At 49.4% G+C, this 23,660-nt stretch overlaps 1 protein-coding gene across 1 annotated transcript in view; it reads left to right on the forward strand.

The window, feature by feature from the left end:
• Positions 1 to 22,162, forward strand: part of Ddx11 (DEAD/H-box helicase 11) — a 27,980-nt gene extending 5,818 nt beyond the window's left edge. Inside the window, exons 3-27 of the mRNA XM_021217960.1 lie at positions 452 to 697; positions 1,085 to 1,171; positions 1,307 to 1,461; positions 5,117 to 5,162; positions 5,969 to 6,076; positions 6,954 to 7,041; positions 7,420 to 7,625; positions 9,726 to 9,878; positions 10,642 to 10,688; positions 11,008 to 11,087; positions 11,946 to 11,990; positions 12,106 to 12,173; positions 15,338 to 15,376; positions 15,573 to 15,693; positions 15,797 to 15,919; positions 16,318 to 16,430; positions 18,459 to 18,531; positions 18,782 to 18,885; positions 19,447 to 19,596; positions 19,825 to 19,893; positions 20,007 to 20,107; positions 20,675 to 20,759; positions 21,026 to 21,104; positions 21,268 to 21,422; positions 21,498 to 22,162. Of these exons, the coding sequence (XP_021073619.1) occupies positions 452 to 697; positions 1,085 to 1,171; positions 1,307 to 1,461; positions 5,117 to 5,162; positions 5,969 to 6,076; positions 6,954 to 7,041; positions 7,420 to 7,625; positions 9,726 to 9,878; positions 10,642 to 10,688; positions 11,008 to 11,087; positions 11,946 to 11,990; positions 12,106 to 12,173; positions 15,338 to 15,376; positions 15,573 to 15,693; positions 15,797 to 15,919; positions 16,318 to 16,430; positions 18,459 to 18,531; positions 18,782 to 18,885; positions 19,447 to 19,596; positions 19,825 to 19,893; positions 20,007 to 20,107; positions 20,675 to 20,759; positions 21,026 to 21,104; positions 21,268 to 21,422; positions 21,498 to 21,533 (2,577 nt within the window). The 3' untranslated portion in view covers positions 21,534 to 22,162. The remainder of the gene's footprint in view (positions 1 to 451; positions 698 to 1,084; positions 1,172 to 1,306; positions 1,462 to 5,116; positions 5,163 to 5,968; positions 6,077 to 6,953; positions 7,042 to 7,419; positions 7,626 to 9,725; positions 9,879 to 10,641; positions 10,689 to 11,007; positions 11,088 to 11,945; positions 11,991 to 12,105; positions 12,174 to 15,337; positions 15,377 to 15,572; positions 15,694 to 15,796; positions 15,920 to 16,317; positions 16,431 to 18,458; positions 18,532 to 18,781; positions 18,886 to 19,446; positions 19,597 to 19,824; positions 19,894 to 20,006; positions 20,108 to 20,674; positions 20,760 to 21,025; positions 21,105 to 21,267; positions 21,423 to 21,497) is intronic.
• Positions 22,163 to 23,660: the final 1,498 nt, after the last annotated feature.

The following is a 23,660-nucleotide window of genomic DNA, read 5'->3' on the forward strand; positions in this document are numbered from 1 at the left end:
GGTTTCTCTGTATAGCCCTGGCTGTCCTGGAACTCACTTTGTAGACCAGGCTGGCCTCGAACTCAGAAATTCACCTGCCTCTGCCTCCCAAGTGCTGGGATTAAAGGCGTGCGCCACCACGCCCGGCTATGCTTTGTATTTCTTGATTGTTAATGTATTTTTTTTTTTTTCCCACCATTGTTTAGAGATGTTAACTTGCAGTATTCGTAAATTGAAAACAACACAAATTCTTTTGGGACATGGAGCTGTGTGGCTTAAGAACAGCTCATTACTGCTTGCGACCAAGCTTTACACCTTCCTTTTCTTGTTTCTGGTGACTCCTAAGTCCTTTCCATTCTAGATTGTCCCCATGTTTAGAACTAGGGTTTCTTTGATGTCCTTGTTAAACGGGGAAAAGTCATCTGGGAAGCTTTGCTGCCGGCCTGGCCTGAGGTCATTTTTATTCCTGCAGGGAAAGTCCTTAAGTCTGATTTGTGGGGCCCTTTCCTGGCTCCGTGACTTTGAGCAGAAGAAATTGCAAGCAGAGGCTCGCCTCCTTGCACCTGGATCTGGCCCTACAAGCAGTGAGAAGAACTCTCTCCTGACTTCCTCGTCTTGCCAAGAACCTTCTGACACCCCGAGACCTGCTGGAGAACCTGACTGGGTCACCGAATTTGTGCAGAGGAAAGAAGAAAGGGACCTGGTGGAGAGGCTGAGGGTGAGATCTGAGGGACTGAGAAAGGGAATGATCAGGAAACACACTTCATTGATTATTTTCAGTTTGTTACAAGATTTAGGAATAATAATAATTTATTATTTTGGTGGTGCCTCTCAGCCCTTGGGTATACTTGCGATGAGATTGCCGTCTCTTTCGGATACAAGCCTTTTCCATTTTCCACTCACCTGGGAAAGGGCAGAGTTGAAGAATGGCTTTTATTGTATGCCTTAGAGAAAGAGAGGATGTAGCCCCGTGGCACCGAGCAGTGGGACAGGGAGAATGGAGGGTGTCGCACCCCGTGAGGGGCTCCCCCAGTAGGTTTGTTGCTGAGAAAGGCCTGGGGTGGCACCTCTGCAGGAGTGTCTTTCTGCTGTCCCTGTCCTTCAGGAGGAGCAGATGAGGAGGAGGAAGCGAGAGGAGCGACTGCAGGAGGCCTGCCAGGATGGAAGGCTCAGGTTTGCGGCCAAGCGCTCGGTGAGCATCTGGAGGGTTGATTGACGTGACAGACTGGAGCGCGACAGGACCCCACTGCGCTGGGGCCAGGTCTGTCACGGAGTCGGCTGGGGGCTCCAGCGCGAGACTTCTCTTTGTATCTCTGTTCCTACCCAGAAGCAGGAAGAAGAGGAGACTGAGACTCTCCTGCGCCTCAGCAGGGAGATGCTGGCTGCAGGGACAGGACCGGAGCAGCTGGAGCAGCTGGAGAGTGGGGAGGAGCATCTGGTTCTGGCAGAATATGAGAGTGATGAGGAGAGAAGAGGCAGCGGGTGAGACGTGGCTACCTGTCCATCTGCAGCCTTCAGCCTGAGAGGCCGGAGCACTCATGAGAGAGAGGGCCCGCGGTCATAAATGCTGGTGACAACCACAGTTGACCCTTTACTCTGTGACAGTCCCATGTATGTGCTGCGTTAGTTTTCCCTATTGTCGTTCAGTGATGGAGTCCTGGAGGCTATGGATTGGTCAGGCGCTATGTCTGGGCCATTGCTGTGGGCTCATGAATGGAGGAGAGAGCTGGGCCTGGATGTAGTCCACCTGGTTCTAGATTCTATATTCTCCACCAGTAACATAAGCACGTATAGAATGCATGATCCTGTCAGAGAGTCCCGGACTCACAGTTTGACATTGTTTTAAGGTTTCTGGTCCAGATGAGCAGAAAGCTCTTATTTTATGAGCTGCACTTGCGAGTGACCCAGGACACCCGGACAGAAGGGACTTGATCATTGCTGCACCACACAGCTCCTCAGAAGGCCCTCTTTTCTCATTCCCACCTTAATTCTAGTGGATGAAGGAAGGCTGGTGGCCCGAGTGCTGCCATCTGGAGTTTCATGCTGCATAGGCACAGTGACCATAGATACCGGTGTCAGGGTGAGACACAGGACTTGGCGTGGCCTTTAGGGGAATAGAGCAGACTTCTTCCCAGCTGGGGACCTGTGTGGGAACCCTGACTAGCCAGTTGAGGTGGGCTGGGTGTAGCACTGTCCATGCAGCGTGCATTCTAGACTGGGAGAAGGATGGTAAATAAGCACAAGGCCAGTTTGAAGCCATCGTATTTGCTTTGAGGAAAGTGGCGTAGTACAGTAGTAGTGTGTGAAGTCGCACCGAGGTGAGGCCTGTGGAGGCCTGAGGACTCTGATTAGACACCCACAAACTCACTGGGCTAGAAGTGGGGAGAGTGTGTGCTTGAGGGAATTATCCGAACAAAGAGAGGAAGAGACAGAAGACCTAAGTTTGAAGCAGGTACAGGTCTCTGTAGGCTGAGTAAATACTGGATGGATGTCGAAGCAGAATGGGGGTGGGGTGGGGGCATTAATTAAGCCAGAGAGTTCCATTTTCAGTACTAGGAAAGTCCTTCAAGCATGAAGGTTTGTAGCTATTTGTGACTCTCCCTGGCTTTGGGGATTGTCAACCAATATCGATCTGTATGGTCAATGGCCTACGAGGGCAATGGGAGCAGAGATGACAGGTTGGGTAGGGAGTGGGTGGGGTTGGAAGCCCTTTGAGTACATAGGGTGAAGAAGACACCCTGGGATAGCTGGAGGGAAGCAGATCAACTTTACTTGGGGGTGACTCAAGGCTTCTATAATTTGGGAGTTGGGGGTTAGGCGGTAGAAAAACCCAGGATGGGCAGAGATCATTGGCTGGAGGCTCAGGGTACCAGCGTGCCTCATTAGCATGGGGAAGCATTTCAGGAATCTCGTGTGCTTGCTGAATGGGCTCTTAACAGTAGAAAGGAAGTTATACCTGTAATCTTAACCAAGGTTACACGCCATTTTGCAGGTGGAGTTTTTGAACTCCCCAGACAAGGTCAGAGAAGGGGAAGAGAGCCTCCATATAGTGTCAGGGTCTATGATTCACACAGAATGATATCCCGGACTCAGATAGTATGTAAAAGCAAAGGGTGTTTTATTGACAGAAGTCTGGCATGTTGGGGTCTTCCATTACCAAGGTGGAGACCCCCAAGTGAGCTCTCAGGCCCAATTTAAAACACATGAGGGGAATTCCAGGTAAGGATAGGTGACCTTTATCTTAATTGTTTAGCTCTATATCTAGGGACATTTCTAGAACCATTGCTGGGGTGTCTGGAAACTGTTGCTGGGGAAGCCTAGAAACTATTGTTGACGCATTGCCCTTGCTTGTCTCAGGCCAGGTGGTGGGGTAGCTTCTGATGGTGGGACAGTTTCTGATTGGCTGCCCAAGGTCTGGAGTTTTTCCAGTAATTGATTTGCCTGGACTTGCCCAGTTCTTGGAAACAGGCCTAGTCTCCTGAACTACCAATTTGAAACCTGTCATGGAGTCTGCCTGTCTCAGACTTTTCTCACAGCTATTTCTCAATGGCACAAGGATTAGGACAGCTTTATGGCCGTTCCTATCTCTGGTGGATGCTGGTTGGACTGTTTGTAGGAACCTGCATGAATTCATGCGGGACGAATCAGACAGCTCTCTGAAGATCTCCAGACAGCTCAGCCAGATAGCTCAGCTCTCTCAGACCAAAGCCCAGCCTTTTATTTACATATCAATTCTATTATCCACCCAGGTTCCCCTCCAATTATTTCAAGAATCAGCATTTTATGACCTTACCCTCTTGATTCTTAAAAAGGACAGCAAATACTTTTTTTTTAAATGTGGCAAACGAATTCAGAGATATGCTTGCCTTTGTAAGCACTGGCAATAAGCTAGTTGGGCAGGATCTTGCCCTGTGTTCCCCACTACCTAAATCTCTATCTCCTTCCTTAATATCTGACAAGCTGTCTCTGTTCTTTTAGACCCATGAAACTCTTTATACAAGTAATTTTGCATTCTTATATTTTGCATAGTTGAGAAATTAGATTTTTTTTTTTTTTTTTTTTTTGGCTTTTTTCGAGATAGGGTTTCTCTGTGTAGTCCTGGCTGTCCTAGAACTCACTCTGTAGACCAGGCTGGCCTCGAACTCAGAAATCCGCCTGCCTCTGCCTCCCAAGTGGAAATTAGATATTTTTGAATTCATGTTTTCAGAGTTCTTTCCCACAGCCTTAAGGGTTTCAGCACTTACCATTTTGCTGACATTAGACACACCGTCACCTTCTGGACTTGAGCTGCTTCTAATTATAGTGGAGTACATGACTCCCTGGGGAGAACATCCCCTCCTCCTTCACATAACTTTGGCAGGAACAATATTTCCCAAAGGAGGAACATGAAGTAAAATGTATTTTTTTTTTTTTTTTTTTATACAAACAAACCTCACGCCTAGCAACTGTCAACGCTTGTGGAGGCCCACACCTTGCTGGCTCTGTTCCAGGGCTGAGAATCATATCATGCAGTCCCTTCCATGATCATGCAGGACTCGGTAGAAGTTCTCTGGAGAATTTTATAGCAGAGTGGCCTGTGAGGCTGCAGGGTCGGAGATCACATCCTGGCTTCCAGTATGTGAGGTGGCTTTAAGAACTACATGTCTGGGGCTGGAGAGATGGCTCAGGGCTTACGAGCACTCACTCACTTCTTTCCCAAAGATCCTAAATTCCCTTGCCAGCAACCGCATGGCAGCTCTGAACTGTCTGACGCCGTGTTCTGGAGTACAGAGAGATGTACATCCAGACAAAGTGCCCATGTGTACAAAATACATAGATAGGTCTTTAAAAAGAAAAAAGAACTCCAGGTCTTTCCCTTTTTTCCTCCGTGTCTTCTAGGTTTCACAGACTTGAGCAGCAGTGAAGGCAGCTATAGAGCTTGTGTGGGGTGTCCTGAGGAGCAGGGCGTGGCAGTTTCCTGGGTCATGTCTGTGTTGTATTCAGAGCTTGCCCCTCAGCCCCGTTGACTTCTGAGGAAAAGGCTGCCCTGCTTGTCAGTGAGAGCCCAGAGCACATTGCGGTACTTTTAGGTATTTAGTTGTCCAGAGCGTGCAGCGTGAAGACTCACCTCCATGTCTGTGTGTCTGTCCGTCCATAGGGTGGATGAGGCTGAGGATGACTTGGAGGAAGAACACGTAACCAAGGTAAGTGGCCCCCTTCTCAGATGCTTCCAGAGGGAGGACGGGGAAGACTCTAGGACTCTTTGTTTTAACACTTTCTCTTGGAGTTGAAGAGTTCCTAGCCTCTGAGGTGTGTGCTTCCCAAGTGAAGAGCATGGCTTCTTGTTGCCCCCTTGACTGTCTAAGGCCTCTGAGGCAGGCCTTGGAAGAACAGCCTTACTAGGCCAAGGACTCACAGGGTTTCCCTCTCCAGTGGGCAGTGGTGAGGGCAAGGCAGGAGCAAGCAAGTGTTGAGCCCTTACTCTTGGACTCTCGTGGCATGTTTCTCTTCTTGCTTGTGTTTCACATACATGGAGTGCAGTGAACTGTGTGTGCCTTGACGCCTCTCCAGGTTAAGTCTATAGTTTTATCTGAGATGTATCTTTTCTGTGCAGTCCTTGTGCTCTGTTCTCCTGGCTTCGTCTGCTGAATCCTAGAGCAGTCAGAAGGTGTACCTCAGACTCCAGCCTTTCCTTTTAGGGTATGTGTAGAGAATAACCTTCCACACATGCCCTCCAGAGAGTTGAGGGTAATTGCCACATCAAGATTTAGCACTGTGGGGAAACCCACTTTTCCAGGGTCTCCTAGGAGACTTGAGGCTGAGTTTAAGTTGTGGGAGACTTGGATCCTAGGCACTGCTAGGCCCTCATCAGGTGTAACCAGACCTGAGCTAACTTTCTGTCATCTCAGAAGTATGCATTTGTAACCACCTTCCTTCCTCCTGCAGGAGCTCAGGCCGGTATGGGCTAGTAAGACTCCCTCTTTGAATCCCTTTACTTTCCCCTGATCAGATTTATTACTGCAGTCGGACACACTCACAGCTGGCCCAGTTTGTGCGGGAAGTACTGAAGAGCCCTTTTGGCAAGGAAACCCGGCTAGTCTCACTTGGCTCTAGGCAGGTAAGCAAAAGGAGGTGTTCTTGTCCAGACAGATTCCTCCTCCTGTGTCTTGTCTGTGTCAATGCCTAGGCCTAGACAGAGATGGGTGAAGGCAAGGTGGGCATGGGAACAGCGTTCATACACAAATGGACTGTGAAGAAACTTGCTTCAAAAAATATAAACTTGGGCTGGAAAGATGGCCCAGGGGCTAAGAACACTGGCTGCTCTGCTCTTCCAGAGGACCTAGGTTCAATTTCTAGCACCCACATGGCAGCTCACAACCATCTATCACTCTACTTCCAGGGCATCTTAGGCTTTCCTCTGGCTTCCTGGTGCATGGACCAGACATGCACATGGTGCACAGTCAGATATGCAGACAGAATACCCATACCCACACATAAGCAAGTAATCACCACTGACTGATAGAAAACACAGTGGGCCATCATGCTGGAAAAAAACAGGTTCAGTCTCAAAAGAGGTGATGAGTTTTGTATAGTATAGCTCAGGCACAAACAAAGATTTCTTTCTGGAAGGCATTAGAGCAGTTTAGTGTCAGATTTTGTTTTTGTTTGTTTGTTTTTGTTTTTGTTTTCTTGTTTTTTTTTTTGTTTTTTTTGAGACAGGGTTTCTCTATATAGCCCTGGCTGTCCTGGAACTCACTTTGTAGACCAGGCTGGCCTCAAACTCAGAAATCCGCCTGCCTCTGCCGCCCGAGTGCTGGGATTAAAGGCGTGCGCCACCACCGCCCGGCTAGTGTCAGATTTTATATTAATGGTCCATTCTGTAAGCAAGGGTCAAGATGAAGCAATATTTGGAATTGACTGAAGGTAAACTTGGTGGTAGAGGTTTACCCAGTGTAAACGAAAGTCACTGCTTTCCCTTTTCTCCTGCCTTACAGACCCTTTGTGTGAACGAAGATGTGAAAAACCTGGGTTCTGTGCAACTTATGAATGACCGCTGTGTGGACATGCAAAGAAGCAAGCGCGGTGTGTACAGGGACCCTGTGTAGTGAGGTGTTCTGGGCAGCGTGGAAGTGGCGGCAATGTGGTGGGGTCTGCAGCAGGGCCATGGCATGACGACTGTGTTAACCAGAAAGAATGGCTAAGCAGGCCTTGGGTTCTGCCTCAAGCCACTCCTTGGACAAGAGTGTTTGTGCTTCCTGGGTCCGGGTCGGGGTCAGGGACCTAGCTTGGACATGTTTGTGCCATCTCCTTTTGGATCCCAGAGTGTGGAGATGAGTCCACAGTAAGCAGCAGTTCCCTGCCCAAGTGAACGGATATGTTTACATCATTGTACCTCCTCCTGACCCCAGATGTCACTGAGCCCCTTCCTGCCCTTGCTTACCTCCATCTGTACCACCACAGAAAAGAACAGGACTGGGGAAGACAAGCCAAAGAGAAAGAGACAGAAAATCCAGACCTCTTGCCCCTTCTACAACCATGAGCAGATGGAGCTTCTCCGGGATGAGATTCTGCTGGAGGTGAAGGACATGGAACAACTTGTGGCCCTTGGGAAGGAGGCCCGGGCCTGCCCCTATTATGGGAGCCGCTTTGCCATCCCTGCAGCCCAGGTGAGTGTGCTGGGGAAGGGGGAAGTCATCCATGTGTTAACTGGGGCTTACAGAAGGTGGCTTTCCTCATCCCTCTTCATTGGAGGAGGGTGTCCCTGCCTAGATTAGATGCTCTGCATCTCATTCTCATGGCACAAAGCTATCTTTTTTTTTTTTTAAATAATTTTATTTTTAAGATTTATTTCTTTATATATATGAATACATTGTACAAACAGGTACACCAGAAGCAAGTATCCTACCCCATAACAGATGGTTGTGAGCCACCATGTGGTTGCTGGGAATTGAACTCAGGACCTCTGGAAGAGCAGAGAGTGCTCTTAATCACTGAGCCATCTCTCCAGCCCAGCACAAAGCTATCTTATCCAGAGCATAGAGTTTGAAGAGGCCAGGGATCCCCAATGACTTTGGGTGAGAGGCCAGTTAGCTTTATTGAGTGTTCAGCCCATAGGGATCCAAGAAGAGTGTTGTTCATCCTAAGGAACCACACTGACAGGGTGTTGTATAGTTACTGAGCCCAGAACTCGAAAATAGCCAAATGGCTTTTCAGATGCACTGCTGATGTACCCACCTGCCAGCTCATGGCAATACTGTCCTGGTTAGACCTGCCTTACCTTTATACAGAGAGGAAAGCTGATTTCCTTCGACAGCCCCCTGCTGTTCACTATGGGTTATGTCACGCTGCCTTGCTCCCTCCTTGAAGCTGTCACTCATTGGGAGATCTGTGTCATCCAGAGACTTAAATGGATTTCAAGAGAGCACACTTGCTCAGTGCAGTGCTTACTCATGGATGTCCCTGCTGTGTGTGGGTCTTCACAGACAAACTGAGGGACTCCCCCTTGTCTCCAGATGTCTGAGTGAGCTAGTGCTGTTACCATATAGAAGACCTGAGATTGGTGTGTTCTTGACATGTGCAGGCTGTTTTTACCTCATTTCCCTTTATAACAGCTCACTGAGATAGCTGTATTTCTTTTCTTTTTTCTTTTTTTTTTTTAAGAAGATTTATTTATTTATTATATGTAAGTACACTGTAGCTGTCTTCAGACACTCCAGAAGAGGGCGTCAGATCTTGTTACGGATGGTTATGAGCCATCATGTGGTTGCTGGGATTTGAACTCCGGACCTTCGGAAGAGCAGTCGGGTGCTCTTACCCGCTGAGCCATCTCACCAGCCCGATAGCTGTATTTCTACATGAGAACACAGGATTGTCTTCTCTCAATGTATTTATTAAATGATGGTACCCATATTGGCACCTGGTTTTCATATTGTCAGTATCTGTGTGTGTGTGTGTGTGTGTGTGTGTGTGTGTGTGTGCACGCACGTGCGAATGTGTGCCTGCCTGTGTGCAGGCCAGAGAATAGCTTTGGGTGTGGCAAAACTAGCTGGCAAGCGAGTTTGTCTGTGCATCCCTGCTGCTGTGGTCTTGAGCGGTTACAACCATTCCTCACCTTTTCCCCCATGGGTTTGTGACAAACTTAGCCGTTGCTTTTCAAGGAAGACACTTTACCACCTGAGTGATCTCCCTCACTTGTTTGTTGGAAAAAATCTTCATAGCAGCGTATACCTACAGATTTAATTTTATACTCAGCCCTCATGGACATGGCTTGTCAGACTCACTTAGCTGATGAAAATCCAAGGGCCATTTAAATGAGACCATGCCAGAGTCACAGAGCTGAGAGAGCAGCCCTCGGGCCGGAGTCTAAGGTTGCCTTCTGCTGCTTGGTGATTGTCAGTGTGTGGGAGAACTTTGGAGCCCAAGGATGCAGTTCACCTCCAGGGACTCCAGCTCTCCCCCTTCCCAGGTGATCAGCTCCAATTTGATTCCTCATGCTTGATACCCCACGGAAAACCTCTGAAAGGGCTGTTGGAGCAGGCAGAATACTGAACTGTGGCATTCTGGCTTGAATCCTCCTCCCCCATCCGCAAGGTCTGAGTAAGAAATTAAACAATGCCGTTAGGACTCAGTGTCCTGGGGAGTTTACTGCGGGATGGTGAGCCTTCTGCTCTGTGAAGACAGGTTGCTTCACTATCCAACTGTCTGTCACCTTCTCCTATACCCAACTGTCACCTTCTCCTATACCCAACTGTCACCTTCTCCTACAGCTAGTGGTGCTGCCCTACCCAATGTTGCTGCATGCAGCTACCCGACAGGCTGCGGGAATCCGGCTGCAAGATCAGGTGGTCATTATTGACGAGGCTCACAACCTGATCGACACCATCACCAACATCCACAGCACAGAGGTCAATGGTTCCCAGGTGGGTCAGAGGGACCTTGGTCATTCCTTCAAATGCCTGGATCAGGAAGTCTTCTGCATGTGGGGCTTGGTAGAGGGTGAGCTGAGCCGAAACCCTGTCTTGTCGTCTTCGTTGGTAAGAGCGAGGTTCTGGGGAGCCAGCTTGAAGAGGGTGACGGCTTTTGTCTTCAGCTCCCCTTCATCCAGGGTGCTGCTCACTGGTTCTCTGTTAGTAGGGCAGTAGCATACAGAGACCAGTAGTCTCCCAGGATTGCTTTGGGGGCCTTTAATGGAGGAATGCTCAGGGCTTCTGCAGCCTCCTGTTTATTTTCTTCTGGTACGTGGCAAGCATTGAAAGGGGTTCTGTGTGTCTCACGCTTTTCTCTTGGGGTAGGGGTGCCCTGCTTTATTTGGGGGGCTTTGGGATTCATGGAGGGCAAAGCCGTGTGTCTTATACCCACACTGCACATTGAGGTGAGCCAGGATAATGGCCACTGGCTTCTGACCAGGAGACCTGTGTGATATCAGCCACCTCCCAGGTCAGTTCTGTGAGATTTAGGACCTTAGGCCTCCATCTCCTCCCTTGCCTTCTCAGCTCTCATCAGCCCCACGGCCTGCCTGTATGTGCTTTGTTTTGTTTTGTTTTTGCCTTTGTCTGTTTACTATCCAGATGCCCATCACCTTGATGGCACCCATGTGTCCTGGGCTGGCATTTCCTAGATCTCTACAGAGATCCTCTTAACCCTATCCTGGGATGTCTTCATGCTGTTCTGTTTTCTCTCCAGCTCTGCCAGGCCCATTCCCAGTTGCTCCAGTACATGGAAAGATACGGGTAAGAAAATAGCCGAGGCAAACAGTCTACCCAGGCTCAGCCTCTGTGGCTTCCACATTAGCCTGCCAGAGCACAAAAGGAGGAGGTTACTGCTAGTGCCAAGGTCTTGGAGGAATGGGTTGAATTGGTCTGGCCTGGTATGTGCCCTACATCCTAGGCTTTTTGGGATAGAGCAGCAGGTGCTGAAAACCTTAGTCTCTGCTGGAGGGTTTGTAGCTTACAGCCCAGTGTGTCAGACCCTAGGTAGAAAGGCCCAGTGGCGTCCAGTGGAGGGAGTTCCTGGAGAATGCTACCGTCTGCCCTGTTGCTTCTTCCTCAGGAAGCGTTTAAAGGCCAAGAACTTGATGTACATCAAGCAGATCCTGTACTTGCTGGAGAAGTTTGTGGCTGTGTTGGGAGGTAGGGACGCCATCCCCTGGCTCTGCCACTTGTGTTGGTCTTGTTCCTTGAATGCCAGTGAGGACACTTGGGTGTTTTATGCTTTTAAGCACTATCTTGGTCATTCCTTAGGGTGTCCTTGTTTCTATCTCAGTTGAGACCTTAGCTTTTTCACTTTAAGATGGCACATTTATGTAATCATACAGTGTAAGGCAAGACATGATGTCGTGTGGCGTAGTTACAGCCATATGGTGTACTGGCTCTGACACACTGGCAGAAGAGAAGTCCAGCAGCTTTAAACTTCATTCACAGAGGGAAAACTAAAGCTCAAGGTGGGACCTGCCTGCCGCTCATGAGCCTGGAGGCTGTTGTAGAGTTCTGTTTCCAGAAAGTTGGTGGAGGCTTTTCTAGCAAGCTGTTGTCCCACGTTAGTACTTTCCACTTCTTTCTCTGCCTGTGCCACAACTCGCCATCTTCTGGCAGATCCTGTTTTCTTTCTTGTCCTGCTCAGTGACAGTGGGGAGACAGCTCTGATCCTGTCTCTTGCCTGGCCTTGGGTTCCTGTCACCTCCTGTCTTTTTTTTTGAGACAGGGTTTCTCTGTGTAGCCCTGGCTGTCCTGGAACTCACTCTGTGGACCAGGCTGGCCTCGAACTCAGAAATCCGCCTGCCTCTGCCTCCCAAGTGCTGGGATTAAAGGTATGCGCCACCACACCCGGCACACCTTCTGTCTTTTTAGTGTCCTTTGTTTGCTATAAATGTCCCAAACAGATGTCTCTGAAACATGAATGTTCCTTGTAGTTCATGAAGCTAGGACAGTTATAACTCAGCAGTGGTCAGAGAGCTGCCACCGTGACCCACTGGAATTCCCTTTTTTTAGGTAACGTTAAGCAAAATCCTAGTACACAGAGCCTGTCTCAAACAGGTGAGGAGGTTGCTGTCAAGGGTGGGAGGTGGTGTGAGCCACCCAGAGCTTACCAGATAGAACTGGGCTGAGGACTTGGTAAGGGACAAAACCAGCGACCTTTGTCTGCTCACAGGGTCTGAGCTGAAGAGCATCAACGACTTTCTCTTTCAGAGCCAGGTGGACAACATCAACCTCTTCAAGGTAAAGGTCTATTCTGATTTAAACACCCGATTTGCTTACGGCACTGAAAGGAGAGGTGGGGGTGAGGGGTCAGCTGTTGTGCACTTGCCTGTTGTGTTCTGCCTCTAGCACCTAATCAAGTAGACATAGAGGAAATCATGTGTAAGTCATTGTCCTTGAGTAGTCTAACACCCAAGGATCTAAGTCAGGACTAGGCGGTTACCAGGTCTCTAAACTGGACAGCAGCAGCCACATGGTTGTGCCAGGGCTGTGGGGTTTGGTAAGGGAGCCTGCTCTTTGCATCCCTTGGGATAAACACAGCCTCTTCTTCCCTGTCTCTGCTCTGCCAGTCTGTCTCCTGGGAATTGTTTGTATAATCCATGGTGTGCCGTGTGAGGCGAGCAGGTGAGCGTGGCTAGGACCACCCAGCCAGCCTTCCTGCTGGAGCCTTGGGTAGGATGGCACACACAGACCTTTGCTTCTGTTAGCCTTTGAAAGCTGGTGCTCCCACAGGCGTCACTAGGTCACTGAACCACAACCCAGTGTGTCTAAATTAAAAGCCTCCATGAATACTGTCCCTTTGTTCTGAGCACACTGCCAGGACATACTGCCACTTAATAGGAAACCTGCTGGGTGGTAGTGGTGCACACCTTTAATCCCAGCACTCAGGAGGCTGAAGCGGGGAGGATCTCTGTGTTTCAGGTCAACCTGGTCTACAGCCAGGGTTACACAGAGAAACCCTGAAACATAAAACAGACAAAAGAACAGGAAAACAGGCTCAGAACACCTGCTCTGGAGGGTGAATGGCCCAAGCTACACTCGGGTGAACCAAGGGTGGCAGGATGGGGCCAGTGTTGAAACCCAGCTAGACCCATCCTAGACCCCGCTCTCTCCTTGCTTGCCTTCCAGTTTTCAAACCAGTGTCCCTTAAACTAACCTTTGGCCATCATCATTACTGTGATCCTATTGGTCATCGTTGGTACCTCTCTCCGCTTTTGTTGAGCTCCGAACAGTTGTCATTCCCCTGTGGTTCTTGGTTGCCACAGCTATGACCTTTGCGGCAGGCTTCTTTCTCCGGCTTGCCTTGAACCTTCCCCCTTTCACTCTGTAAAGGCTGACTGAAGCATTCTTCACCCGATGCCAGTCTCGGTAGCAGTCTATCTAATTCCACAGACTCTCATGCTACATTGTGAGCTGAGCTGAGGTACCAAGGTGATGGAGCAGGGAGGGAGACTCCATCCGGACCTTCCTGGGACGGGCTCAGCTCCTGTCTGCTCTGATGGAGAGGATTGGGCTTTTTGTTTTCTGTTATTTTGGTTTATTGATGTTTCAAGATAGGATGTCACTATCTAGCCCGGGCCATCCTGGAATTCAGTCTGTAGACCAGGCTGGCCTAGAATGGCTTTGATGTTTGGTTTTTTTTTGTTTGTTTGTCTTTGGTTTTTAAAGATTTATCTTTTTAATGTGTATGGCAGCACACATTCTTGTTTTGAATTCGGGTGTGCCTATGCCACAGATTTGTCAGGCTAGAGGACCATTTTCCCACGTTAGTCCTTGCTTTCTTCCCTGTTTGAGATAGGGTCTCTTGATCATTTTTTTCCACTCTGGGTGCCAGGCAAACTGGGTCACGGGCTTCTGGGGGCGTTTCTTGTCTCTGCATCCCATTTCTCAGGAAGAGCACTGTGGCTGTAGACTCAGTGCTAACCGAGTCTGCCTTTTATGTGTTCTCTGAGTATTCCCACTCCGGTTCTTGTGCTTGTGTGGCGAGCTTGTGAGCCGTCTTCATTGCCCTTGGAATTGTTTTTAACTTTACCTCTTCTCCAAGGCCCAGTCTGCATATGGGCTCTTGGAAGGAAGCAACATGCAGCTAATGCCTTTTTTAAAAAAAATGTATGTGGGCTTTTTGCCTGAATGCATGTCTAAGCACCACATGTATGCATGCCTGGTACCCAAGGAGGTCATGAGAAGGGAGATGTGCTGAAGTGGGATTACAGAAGGCTGTGAGCCATCGTGTAGGTTTTCTGGAAGAGCAGCTAGTGCTCTCCCAGCTGAGCCAGCCTTTTCACCCCTGAGAGCTTGTCTTGAACTCCCTTCAGGTGACCCGAGAGTAGGGACATCTGTGGTGAGGCTGTGGTTGTGAGGTCTCCTGTGGAACCCTGTGTTCTTAGGGCCACAGGAGTAGTTAGTACCCAGAAAGTAGACCAATAAGATTTCTTATAGGGTTGTAGGTCCTGGGTCTGCCCTGCCCCAGGGCCTGGCTGCTTGGAGGAGGCAGAACACGAATGCTGGGCTGTAGGGGAGCACCAGGGCACTGCTTGGGGTAGGAAAGTATAGTCTAAGGCGCAGGACAGCTGAAACTGGTTCGGGGGTCCGCTGGCCTTTAATGAGGCTGGAGCCATCTGGTTCTCAGGTTCTTGGACATCCAGGCCTCCATGGGAGCCAAGGAAGAGCTGAGAATTTCTAGCCTAGGGCTAGAGGTCAGGGTGGGGGTGGGGGGGGTGGGGCGAGGTTCCACAGGGAGAGTCCTTGGCTTGATGGCTATTGGTAGGCTTGGTGGCTGTTGTGACTGGGAGCGCAGATTACGAGATTAGATAGCAGCTCCATAGCTCCCCGCGGTGCATCCCAATGAAAAGAGACAGTCTGTGGCTCCAAATCATTTATCGCCATGGTGGAAAGTGGATGTGTAAAACCATACCCCACTTCTCAGGGTGGACCTAAGATTAAGTACCTTTTTGCAGGGAGGAATGTCTGGGAAGGAAAGCTTATTGGCTAAGCCCTCCAGTACCTAAAAGTACCTCATTAGCATAGAGATCTCTATGTCTCTTTTCCTGTTGTCTTGGTCTGAATTGTTAGGGCTACCTTACATGACTGATGGCCACAAAATCTATGGAGGGCTTCAGCTAGTGACAGGGGCCTGGTGCCTGGGAGCAGGCGAAGCTCCTACTGTCCCTTCAGGGTCTGTGGTGCTTCAAAGCCTTTAGCTCAACCTAGGACCAGGCTACCTCTCGTGGTCCACTGCCTCACCCTTTGTTACACATGGCTTTGGGTTCCTCTGAGGGGGCAGTGAGCCATATTCCTTCAGTAGTATGGGGTGGCCGTCTGAGTTTAGCCCCCAGTTTGCTTCCTTCTCACAGTTTAGCCCCCAGTTTGCTTCCTTCTCACAGCGGCCTGTCATGGTTCTACAGGTGCAGCGGTACTTGGAGAAGAGCATGCTCAGCAGGAAGGTACCTTTTCCATTGTTTTGTCAAGGAGCCAGGGAACCCCTGCTTGCCTCACTTTGCTGCCCGGGGGGCCGAGGCTTTTGATTGCACCATCCACAGTGTGGAGTGATTCCTGGCTTGAGAGGAAATGGGCTGCGGGCTGGCTTGGGTGTCTTAGTGTTTCTTCTCATTTTTGTCTGTCCTCTTGTCCCCCACCCAGCTCTTTGGCTTCACAGAGTGTTTTGGAGTTGTTCTCCCATCCCTCTCAGACTCTCAGGAAAACCGAGGTCTGGGTGGCTTCCAGCAGTTCCTGAAGAGCCTGCAGTCAGGGCCTACTGAGGGTGAGCTGGGAGGGTGAGTGATGTGGGCCAGACACAGGCCCTTTGAGAGAGCATGGACTCGATGTAAGGAAGGTCCTCTTTCCCATCCTACCCTCTTCTGCAGACTCCCTGGAGGAAGGCCAGGCTGTAGCCCTGCGGCCTGCTTCTCCACTGATGCACATCGAGGCCTTCCTGGCAGCCCTCACCACAGCCAACCAGGATGGCAGGGTTATTGTGAACCGCCAAGGTAATCAATCCACTGCTTGTAGCCAAGGGGCGTAGCTTGAAAGGGCTCTGTCATACTGCCTGATTCTGTACGTGAAGGGACCACATGCCTCCTAGGCTGGAGCCACCAACAGACCGGACTGGGAGACTGGGTTTCAGAGGTGCAAGGTCCCTACAGAACCTAGAATCTCAGGGTTGCGGTTAGATGGGGTTGGACTGTATCTTTGTTCTGTTATCTGAGGCTTATTTGACACTGGCCAAGCTATCTTTGCACCTGAGTTTCCACATAGTCTGTGGTACCAATGGCAAGAGAAATGCTTTTCTGTTAGAGGGAGGATGGTAGCTCACTGGCCTCCATAGATCATCTGGGTTTCTCAGGCCTAATCAGCTCTATTCCTTTGTCATGTGTCTGTCTTTCAGGCAGTGTGGGTCAGAGCAGCCTTAAATTCTTACTCTTGAACCCAGCTGTGCACTTTGCCCAGGTGGTGAAGGAATGCCGAGCAGTGGTCATTGCAGGTGGCACCATGCAGCCGGTAAGGTACCAGGGAAGGACACACATCAGTCTCTCTTCTCTGTCCCCTGGGCCCCTAAACACAAATGGGCCAGCGCATGCAGGCTCAGCAGTGCCTACTAGGGGCCACTGCCACTTCACTGCCCTTGCCTTTTAGACTGGTGGGGTGGAAGCCCTGTGGCTGTTGTGTGTCTGCAGCCGCTGGAGCTGGCTTCTCTGAGAAAACGCCCTTCTGTAGTCCCAGATGCTCATGGAGATACTGTTCTCTCATTCCCTCCCTGTATTTAGTATATAAAAGTCAAAGATAAGCTTTAATATCAGAATTCTATGAACCAGAGGGCCATGCTGGTGTACTATTGCGTATTTGTGTACATAATTTTTTAAAACCACACTTCTACATTATTGATATAATTTGCTTTTTCTTCTCTGTACAAGATGTTTACTTATTCTTGTCAGCAAATGTTTATTCTAGTATACTCTGTGCTGCATTTAAATGTGACCTGTGTGACATTTCACCACACACATGTCACATTCCACCAGTGTGCTGCTCACCCCAGTCCTGCTTTATTGGATACTTATATTTTTTTCCCATTGTCTCTAGTTTTCTCAATTCCGTGACTAAGGGTCGTTTCCTTGTTTCATCCTGAGAGCATTCTATGGTCTAGACTGTTGGGCTCTTAAGCATGGACTGCAGCATTGGCTGCCTGCTAGAATGGATGCTAGAACTTTTTTTTTTCTTTTCTTTTCTGTTGTGTTCTCTGTGTTACAGCTGATGGACCTGAGAACCATGTATGTGCCAGGCAAATACTCTACGGTCAAGGCCATGTAGATACTTGTTTAGTTTTTGGTTTGGGATTTATGTGTATTCATTTCGTGTTAACATGGTGCATGGCCATTATTGTTCTGTTTGTTGGTTTGTTTGTTTGTTTGTTTGGCCCCGCCCCCTCCTGCTCTCCCTCCAGTCAGCTGGCCATGTTCAGCCTGGGCTCTCCCCTCGGCTTGCTTTCTCGCTTCTATCTACAATAAGAATCCCCCACACTTTAGGACTTGGCATGCCCTCCTCCTTTTATTCATTTTCTTACTCAGCTGCACATATGGAAGATCCATTTTCAGTGTGTTTTGTTTTGGGAAGGCTGCACACTGACTTCCACGGTGGCTAGACCAGCTCACATTCCCATCAGCCATATCTCAGGCCTGCTGTCCATATCCTTGCCAGAATTCTTTGTTCTCTTTTCTTGCCATTTAAACACTATTCCTATTGTTTGAGACTTTGATCTGATGTGTTTTGAACATTCTCACCTCCCCCTCAGCACCTCTCTCCATCAGCCCATTCTGTGTTGCCCAGTCAGTCTCTAGTGAGTTCTTTCTGTGTTTGTGTGACGGACTTACTAGGGGCTCACATCATTAAAGAAGACTGGCTTCCCCCCTTGTAGCAGTTGTCAGGGTCTAGTAGTTCCTCAGTTAGTGATGGACTTTGTCCCCACAGTCCCACCTCCATGCGGGGGTTCTGACTGCCTTGAGTTTGCTCTGGATTTCATCAGTCACAGTCACCTGCCCTGATGTGTCCTGAAACATTCCCTTGATGTTATCTTCCACCTGTGGCTCTCATAATCCATGTTCCCCTCTTCCTGAAGATTTCTAAGCCTTGACCATCATTCTGACCGTCATTCTGTTGTGATAAGGCAGGAGTCTTAACGTAGCTTTGGTTTTCATTTCCCTGGTGGCGAGTAAGAGGGAGCATTTCTTCATATGTCTATTGGCCATTTCTTTTTCCTGGGTTGAGAAATGTTCATTTTGTTACTCTGTTCCTGACTGCATTGTTTGATTTGTTTCAGTTTTTGAGTTCTTTGTGTATTGTAGACCAGGCTGGCCTCAACTCCGAAATCCTGTCTACACTAGATACCAGTTGTTTTCTTTTAGCTTGGGTCATTAGCCGTTCCTTCTTTCCTGTTGACTGGGTTGCTTCTTATCCCAGACTTCTCTTACATTCACTACAAGAGCACACAACCCCAAGTTCTGAGGTCACAAGGCCCTGATGTTATTGCTGCAGATGTCTGACTTTCGGGAGCAGCTGCTGGCATGTTCTGGAGTAGAAGCTGGGCGAGTGGTGGAGTTTTCCTGTGGTAAGCCACTGTGTGGTGGGTAGACGGGGCAAAGGCAGAGGACAACCACTGCATTGGTACCTCAGTGGGCTTGCTCCAACACACTTCCCCAGACTCAGGTTCTGAGCTCTGCTCACCATATTGTTTACGCTAACTGTGTCAGTGCAGAGAAGAACTAAGTGCATTAAAATTTTTTGCTCCTAGTTGGAGAAATGATTTGGGAAACTGCCTACCTGGACACTAGTTTTCAGCCTGCCTTTGGTATTGCCAGGTCACGTGATCCCTCCAGACAACATCTTGCCCCTTATTATATGCAGTGGGCCCTCTAACCAGCAGCTGGAATTCACGTACCAGAGAAGAGAGCTGCCTCAGATGGTTAGTGCCAACCTACTTCCTGTCCTCTCTGACCTGTGACCTGGTAGAGATTACTACCAGCGTTGGCATAGAGACAGATGGTCACATCTAGGACATGAGTGGAGTCATTTTCTTCCTTTAGCTATTTATCAAGGGAGATCTTAACTGCCTTTCTCGCCATATGTTGCTCAATGCTTTCTCAAGAGCTGCTATCATCCCATGAGGATGCAGGGTGGGAGAAGACTGACCAGTTCGGGGGTTCTTGCTTCTTGCCTCTATCCTGGGAAGGGTGAATTTCTGGGGCACAACTCCTGTGGCATCTCAGTGCCAATTTGTTCCAGTTGGTGCCCCTCATGATACAGGGACATAGGGAGATGTCAGTGGCACACCCAGAGTCTGGGTTTTCATCTGTGGAGTGCCAGTGATGGGATGTGGCATAAATGTAAGGAGGCACCACAAGCCCCAGTGGGGCATGTCCGTTAAAAGTAGTGAGCACATTGCATGATACCAAAGGGGAGCTGGTCGGCTTCCATCCTGTGTGGCTGTGGGAACTGCTCCAGGCTAGCTCTTTGCTCTCTGCAGATGGAGGAGACAGGCCGAATTCTCTGTAACTTGTGCAACGTGGTCCCTGGAGGCGTGGTATGCTTCCTCCCTTCCTATGAGTACCTGCGCCAGGTACATGCTCACTGGGACAAGACTGGCCTGCTGACACGTTTGTCTGTCAGGAAAAAGGTGAGTGCCCCTTAGCCTGTTTATGAGGACCTTGCTACTTGTAGCTCTTCCTGGGGGTCCCTCAACCTTGTTAACTTGGCATCTACCAAGTGGAGGCCTGGGACACAAGCCACAGGGATCCCCTGTAGCCTGACTACATGTTCCATCCACGTGCTTCAAAACCCAGACTGGGCTCACGAATCAGTCTTGTGAAGCCTTTTGCTGGGAGACCTCATCTTCTACCCTCAGATATTTCAAGAGCCCAAAAGAGCGAGCCAGGTGGAGCAGGTGCTGATGGCGTATTCCAAGTGCATTATGGTGAGAGATGGAAGTGAGGCTGGATCCAGAGACCACCGGTGTCTGTCAGCTGGGAACAGTTGTATGACTCATAGATTTGGCTCAGGAACCCTGGTGTGATTGTCCCCTGACAGAGCTGCAGTCACTCAGAAGGCCATCTGACAGGGGCCTTGCTCCTCTCTGTGGTTGGAGGGAAGATGAGTGAAGGGATCAACTTCTCTGATGACCTGGGCCGGTAGGTATGGTGTCCCCTTGTCTGCTGGGGCTGGAGGCACTGGGCCCTAGCTGCCAAGGCATGCCATAGGGTCAGTACCCATATGGCCTGCTTGGGGTCTGTAGGCTGTGGGTGGGATATTTGACATTGCTGTCAGTCTGGCTGTGTGGACCAGAGAAGTGGAGCCATGAGCCATAGAGTGGTACGAGGATGGGGCATGACTCAGTGAGCGAGGATGCATGCTCACAAGACACAGCAACAACTTTGCAGCACACACAAAAGCCTGCATGGTTGTATTTACCAGTAAGCACCTGTGTGTCAGAGATGACAGGCCCCTGGGTAGTTCTGTTCATGAACCCAAGGATTGTGTGAACTTCAGATTTAGTGAAAAACCACGCCTCAGAGAGTGAAGCGTGTCGGAGGGACAACACCTGACATCTTCCTCTGGCCTCCACACGCATGTGTATAGGCACACACACCATAAACGGCCCATGAAATCACATGTGACTCATTCTAAATATCAGCTGACCTGGTGTCAGTGATAGCTGCACGCTGACTTGATGCCTTGGGCCGTGTGACCCACTACAGGTGTGTGGTGATGGTGGGGATGCCGTACCCCAACATTAAGTCTCCAGAGCTGCAAGAGAAGATGGCCTACTTGGATCAGACACTTGTGAGTACCTGTAGGTTAAAGGGAGGAAACGGTGTGCCACCCCCTAGGACTGGGTGGCAAGGCCCTGCACTATGACCTGTTGTACAAATGATTGCTTTCCCTCTTTAGAGGTTTTGGAGTATACCTCTAGCCCACTTGATCTTCTCTATTGCACGAACTATAGCACAAGCCGTTGACCAGCCATGAAACCTGACCTTGCTCCAAAGCCTGAACTACAAGGTAGACAAAAGTAGATTCTAATCTTTCCTTTTCTGTTTTCTTCTCAGCCTAGGATACAAGGTCAACCCCCGCCAGGGACGGTATTGATAGAGAATCTGTGTATGAAGGCTATAAACCAATCCATAGGTAAGTGTGGGGCTCCTACTGGGTACAGACGGATGGTGTGAGGCAGGAGGGATGTTAGCACTATATTGTCCATTTGAGGGGTCAGTGAAGGAGGAGACCCCTATGCACATGCAGGATTGGTAGGTGAGTTGACTCGAGAGTCTCGACGTATGCATCTACTCAGGCAGGGCCATCAGGCACCAGAGGGACTTTGCCAGCATTGTGCTCCTGGATCGCCGGTATGCCCGTCCTTCTATCCTGGCAAAGCTGCCAGCCTGGATACGAGACCGAGTGGAGGTCAAAGCTACCTTTGGGCCTGCATTTGCTGCTATGCGGAAGGTTAGGTTTTATCCCTGTGCCCCAGACCTCCCTGGCTTGAAATGGGGCTTCTCACCAGCCTTTTTCTCTCTGCAGTTTCATCGAGAGAAGTCACACCCAAGTCTGGTATAAGCTTCTCTGTTCTCCCCGCTTGACCTGGCCTTTGTATTTGGCCTAAGAAGGTAAAAACTATCTGCAGCCTGCCAAGTGTACCTCAGCCTTCCAGAGGCAGTGGACTCCAGTGTTCACCTTGCATAGAAAAGCCACAAGGACAAAGGCGGAACATCCTGAAGGAACCTGGCCCGAGACACCTCGTCCCCTGCTCAGGTCCCGCTTTCTGCCTGGTTCCAGGAGGCTGTGCTAGCAGCAGCTTTCTGCCTTTTCTGAGGTGAGGCCCACCTGCCTCTGCCCTTTCTAGAGACAGTTAGGCTTTTCTTGGCCTTTGACTCCCATCTGAGGCACAGATCCCTGTTTCAAGCATTATTGCCTGACCCCCTGCAATGTGACACACTTATTATCTGTGCAGAAGAGAGTTTTAAGAAAAAAATAGGGACATACATAATATTGAAAGAGCTGATATAAACTTGTGACTTTCCTGAAGGACCTTCACAAAGACTTGGACCCTGGCCATAGACCTGTCTGTGTCACACAATTTTTTCTCCTTATGTTTTTCCTCAAAAAGTAAGAGGCATTGATCCTGTCCATGGCTGTTCAGGTCTCGGTGCTCAGAACAACATCTACCTAAAGACATGTCATTGGGCAAAATTGTCTCCGTGTTTTTCATTTTCTTCTGTTGTCCCTTGAAGGAGAGCCCCAGTTAAGAGTCCAGCTCCTGCCGGGCGTGGTGGCGCACACCTTCAATCCCAGCACTCAGGAGGTAGAGGCAGGTGGATTTCTGAGTTCGAGGCCAGCCTGGTCTACAGAGTGAGTTCCAGGACAGCCAGGGCTATACAGAGAAACCCTGTCTCGAAAAACAAAACAAACAAAAAGAGTCCAGCTCCTTTATGTTCATCGGTGGCTGTCCCTTGTGTGAGCTTCAGCAACTTTCAGCCCTTGCCATTTGCGGAATAACCTGGTTGCAAGCTACTTGCAAACAGAGGAGCCAGAGAAGAGGCAGAGCAGAGAAAGAAGGTTTGTCTTTCAGGGTTCTTGTGCCACTTGCAGCTCAAAAGAATTCCATTCTTAATCTTCCTCAGATTGAAATGGTAAGGCCCTCATACCTGGGGGCTAGTGTTTAGACACAGGACTCCTGTAGGGAGGTAGGGACAGATTTTCATCACTAGGGTAGGTAGGGCTTTAGCATATACTAAAGTGCAGCTAGAAGTCCCCATCACAGGAGGACCCAGAGAATGGCAGCCTCTGTAAACCTTGAAGGATTGTCACTGGGAATCTACTCATCTGTTACCTGTCATGGCAATGTTCCTAGGGTTACATCATAGGAATATCATCCATGTGTCTTGCCTGATTAAAAGAACAACTGAACCTACATAAACTTTACGATCGAGTATGAGAATCCTCCTAAATGCAGTTGACAATATCACGGTAATAGACATCTGTCTAGAGACAGCATGCAGTGTCAGCAATATAAAAGAGCATTGGGGGGGATGCAGTGGGAGGCATAATTGGTTCAGGGGATCAAAGGGGGTGGCAAGCTGCAGAATAGAGGGACCCAGAGACCTCATTTGTTGTGTGACCTCCATCAAGCCACTCAGTTGAACCTGGACTTCTTAGTATGTGCACTGCTCCTCAAAAAGGCTTGTTTGTCCTCCCTTGGAAGCTGCAGGACACATGTCCATGAGCTCTTTATGGAGAACTCTTCTTTTAACATGACAGCCAGGGTCTGTGTCTGAGTATCCGCGTTCATACCAAAACATAAAGGTCGCGTTCATACCAAAACATAAAGGTCAAAGTGCCCAGCCCAGCCCTAAACACGCATCCACTCCGTGTCATCCCCTCCCTCCCACTCACTGATCAGCCGAGTGCTGGGAGACAGCCTTTCAGTGCAGGGCTCCTCCCCTTATCTTCGGTCTGTAAGCCAGTCCCTCTTCCTGAAGTTTCTCTATGTAGTCCTCTATGGGAACTCAGCCTGGACCCAGGTTAGAAGGATCCCCAGGAACTGATCTCACTACTACGGTGCTCATGCCCTAAGCACAGTGGAAGGCTTGACCTGGGTATCTTTCTCTGTGTACACAAGGAGGCTACCACAAGGTTTCTGCCCTTGCCGGAAACCTGGAGACTCCTCATGCCTAGAGAGGGTAA

This window comes from Mus pahari, chromosome 18 (assembly GCF_900095145.1).
Source record: "Mus pahari chromosome 18, PAHARI_EIJ_v1.1, whole genome shotgun sequence".
Taxonomy (NCBI): domain Eukaryota; kingdom Metazoa; phylum Chordata; class Mammalia; order Rodentia; family Muridae; genus Mus; species Mus pahari.